Consider the following 3,044-nt stretch of genomic DNA (forward strand, 5'->3'; position numbering starts at 1 on the left):
AAACCAAACTTAGAGACACTCAGAAAGAGCTGGAGGTCCTGAAGTCACAGGTTCAAGGTAAGAGCAGCAGGTTTGGAATTTCTTCATCTGTAAATGTGATCATATAGAGATTTAACGAACTTCATAATGAACATTTTCTATGTTTTTCCTTAAGGCAACAAGGTAGCATTTGGTGCATCAATAAGTGTAGGTGGAAATATTGGACCTTTTAATACCCACATCATACTGGTCTACAAAAAGGTCTACATGAACACAGGATCATTCAATCCGGGAACAGGTAAACTTATCATAGCAATACGTTTTATTATGGTTATGAATTAAATTAATGTGTATAAATACTGTTGAGAGTTTGGTATAAAGTTTTGTACTTAACATATTATAGACTGACATATTATTGTCTGTTACGTAGAACAGTGTGATTATGTTAAGGAGGACCTACATGCAGGCCAGGTTTAAAACTGACCCCACGCACGGAAAAATTGTATCGTTTGCCACAGTCCTCCACGTTTGATTCAGTCCTCACACGCACAAGGGTTAAGATACAACTTTTACAAAAGGCAAAAAACATTTGAGTAGAAAAAAACCTGTCAAGAAAAAAAGATTTTAGATGGGTTACAGTTTGATAAGAGAGTATGGAAAAAAGCTTTTTCAATTAAATAATTTCATGACTTCTACTTAAATACTTACAGTATTTTTTATGGGGTTCTGAACTTTTAAGTCAAAAGACCACTAAAGATCACCATAAAAATCATTTTGATCATTCACAGGTATTTTTACGGCTCCTGTCAAAGGAGTCTATTACTTCAGCTTCTCTGGACATAATATATCATCTAAACCAATGGGCCTGCAACTGATGAAGAATGGAGAGCAGATGGTCACTGTCTATAATCATCCTGCTGGAAACCGTCATGAGACAGCAACCAATGGGATGACTCTGCAGCTTGAAGTTGGAGACCAAGTTTACATGAGACTGTGTGAAAACACCTGGATTTTTGACAATTCAAATGATCATAGCACATTTATTGGCCATTTATTATTCCCTCTGTAAAGATTGTGAACAATTAACATCTTTTATTAAAACTAAAAGGACAAAAGTGAATTAGAGTTTGTTTTCAGTAATTATTTGTAAAAATAGTTCTTGTTAGAGGCATATTTTAGAAAAAAATTAGAATGTGTTTATATTGTGTCTTAAATGTTAGAAACTATTCAAAACACCTGGATTTTTGATAATGGAGGTGATCATAGCACCTTTCTTGGCCATTTATTAGTGTTCCCTCTGTAACCGTGGTGAACAATTATAGTAACTTAAAAGGCTTAAGTTAAAGACAAAAGAACTAAAGAAATTGATTTCAGTTATATTGCTTAGCAAAAACAATATATCTTGAGGCAGATTTTAGAGAACATTTTAAACTGTATATTATGTTTTAAATGTGAGATAAAATGTGATGTATGCATGTTCGAGTCAATTCAGAATCATCCTTGACCTATTAAATTATTGGTAATAACTAAATGTTTAGCTTTCAAATTAAATACTCAAAGTCTTTTAAAAAATCTGTCTAATTTTTTGGGAAAATCTATTTGATGTTTTTATTCTGTTTGTTTTGTATGAGTAGGTGGAAATCTTATTTTCTTTTGGGGAAATAAAAAATAAATATTTGCAACATTTGAATGACTAATAATTCTGAATTATAAAAGAGCTATACCAGTTAAATTATAAAATATGAAGTCAACATGTATATTAATCAGAGATGCTCACTTTTACTAAGGTCATCCATTTTCGTTAGAATTTCAGTACATCACCCAAAAAAATGCTAAGGCAGAAAGCATGTAACAAGTTAAAGAAGTGGTCCAAAGTCTCAATAATCTTTTCACCTGTGCGTTGGACTAGTTTCCTTAGATTAGTGTTCTTTCTGTTCTTGTTAGGTTCAGGTTTTTCCCTTTATTTAACCTCATGAGCTCCCTTACTTCTGGTCTGTTCATCTTTTACCTTCTCTCTGCCTGTCAGCCCTCCCCCTCTTCAGCTGTTTTCCATCTCCTAATAAACTCTGAACTTACACAGTGATAAAACTGATTCCTTTTATGATAAAGGGGAAAAAACATGTTGGATACTGGGGAGCAGGATAAAATGAGTGTTATTGGGGTTTCCCATTCAGAACACAAACCAATTCTGTCATCTTATGGATGTGAAACATTACCCAGAGTAAAATCAGGTGAGTTGCACACCTTAATTAATCGAACACACAAAGTTTTTTAACTTGACAATTACAAAACAGACCACTAGCTACACCTTAAAACTAACACAGTCAATCCTACATCAGCATAACCAGGAATAAGATGGATAGAGTTTCTGGTTTAGCTACACATTTTGGTAAACTGCATGATTGCTGACACATTCATGTGCAAAATCTTCCCATGTCATTTCCATATCCAGATTAAAGATTCAAGCTTTCATCTTGAAGTGGAAAAAGTATGGAGCAACCGTAAACCTATCAAGACAAAGCCATCCACCTAAACCTGCAGGCCGAACACAGAGAGCACTGATCATAGATGCAGCCAAGAGGCCCATGGTGCCTCTGGAGACACTCTCTGCAGAGATCCTCAGCTCAGGTGGGGGGATCTGTCCGCAGGACAACTATTAGTTGTGCACTGCACAAATGTAGTCTTTATGGAAGCATGGCAAGAGGAAATATTTTCCACCAAAATGCAAAGCGCTACATGTGGTGGAGAACTAACACAGCATATCACTCTGAACACACCATGCCCTCTCTCAAATATGGTGGTAAATATGGCATGGCATAATAATAATAATAATAATAATAATAATAATAATAATAATAATAATAATAATAAAAACATTAACATTGATAAAACTGACAGGCTTTTAGTGTTTCAGTCATTTGTCACCCATGCTGTGCAAATATTTTTTTTTTGTACAGCATGAATTATGAATTATTGAATTATTTCATGTATTGAAGACTTTATTTTAACAGCTTTTGAGGCAATTTAGAAAATGACGTTTTCACATCATTGTGTAAAACTGAAAG

At 34.2% G+C, this 3,044-nt stretch overlaps 1 protein-coding gene across 1 annotated transcript; it reads left to right on the forward strand.

Moving 5' to 3' along the window:
* Positions 1-8: 8 nt before the first annotated feature.
* Positions 9-1,048, forward strand: LOC108166084 (complement C1q-like protein 2; the record flags this gene model as incomplete). Its single annotated transcript, XM_017303647.1, has 3 exons — positions 9-57; positions 155-277; positions 768-1,048. Coding segments are annotated over 3 exons (453 nt in total), but the record flags the coding sequence as incomplete, so codon positions are not given.
* Between the last annotated feature and the right edge of the window lie 1,996 nt (positions 1,049-3,044).

Source organism: Poecilia reticulata, unplaced genomic scaffold, assembly GCF_000633615.1.
Source record: "Poecilia reticulata strain Guanapo unplaced genomic scaffold, Guppy_female_1.0+MT scaffold_1413, whole genome shotgun sequence".
Taxonomy (NCBI): Eukaryota; Metazoa; Chordata; class Actinopteri; order Cyprinodontiformes; family Poeciliidae; genus Poecilia; species Poecilia reticulata.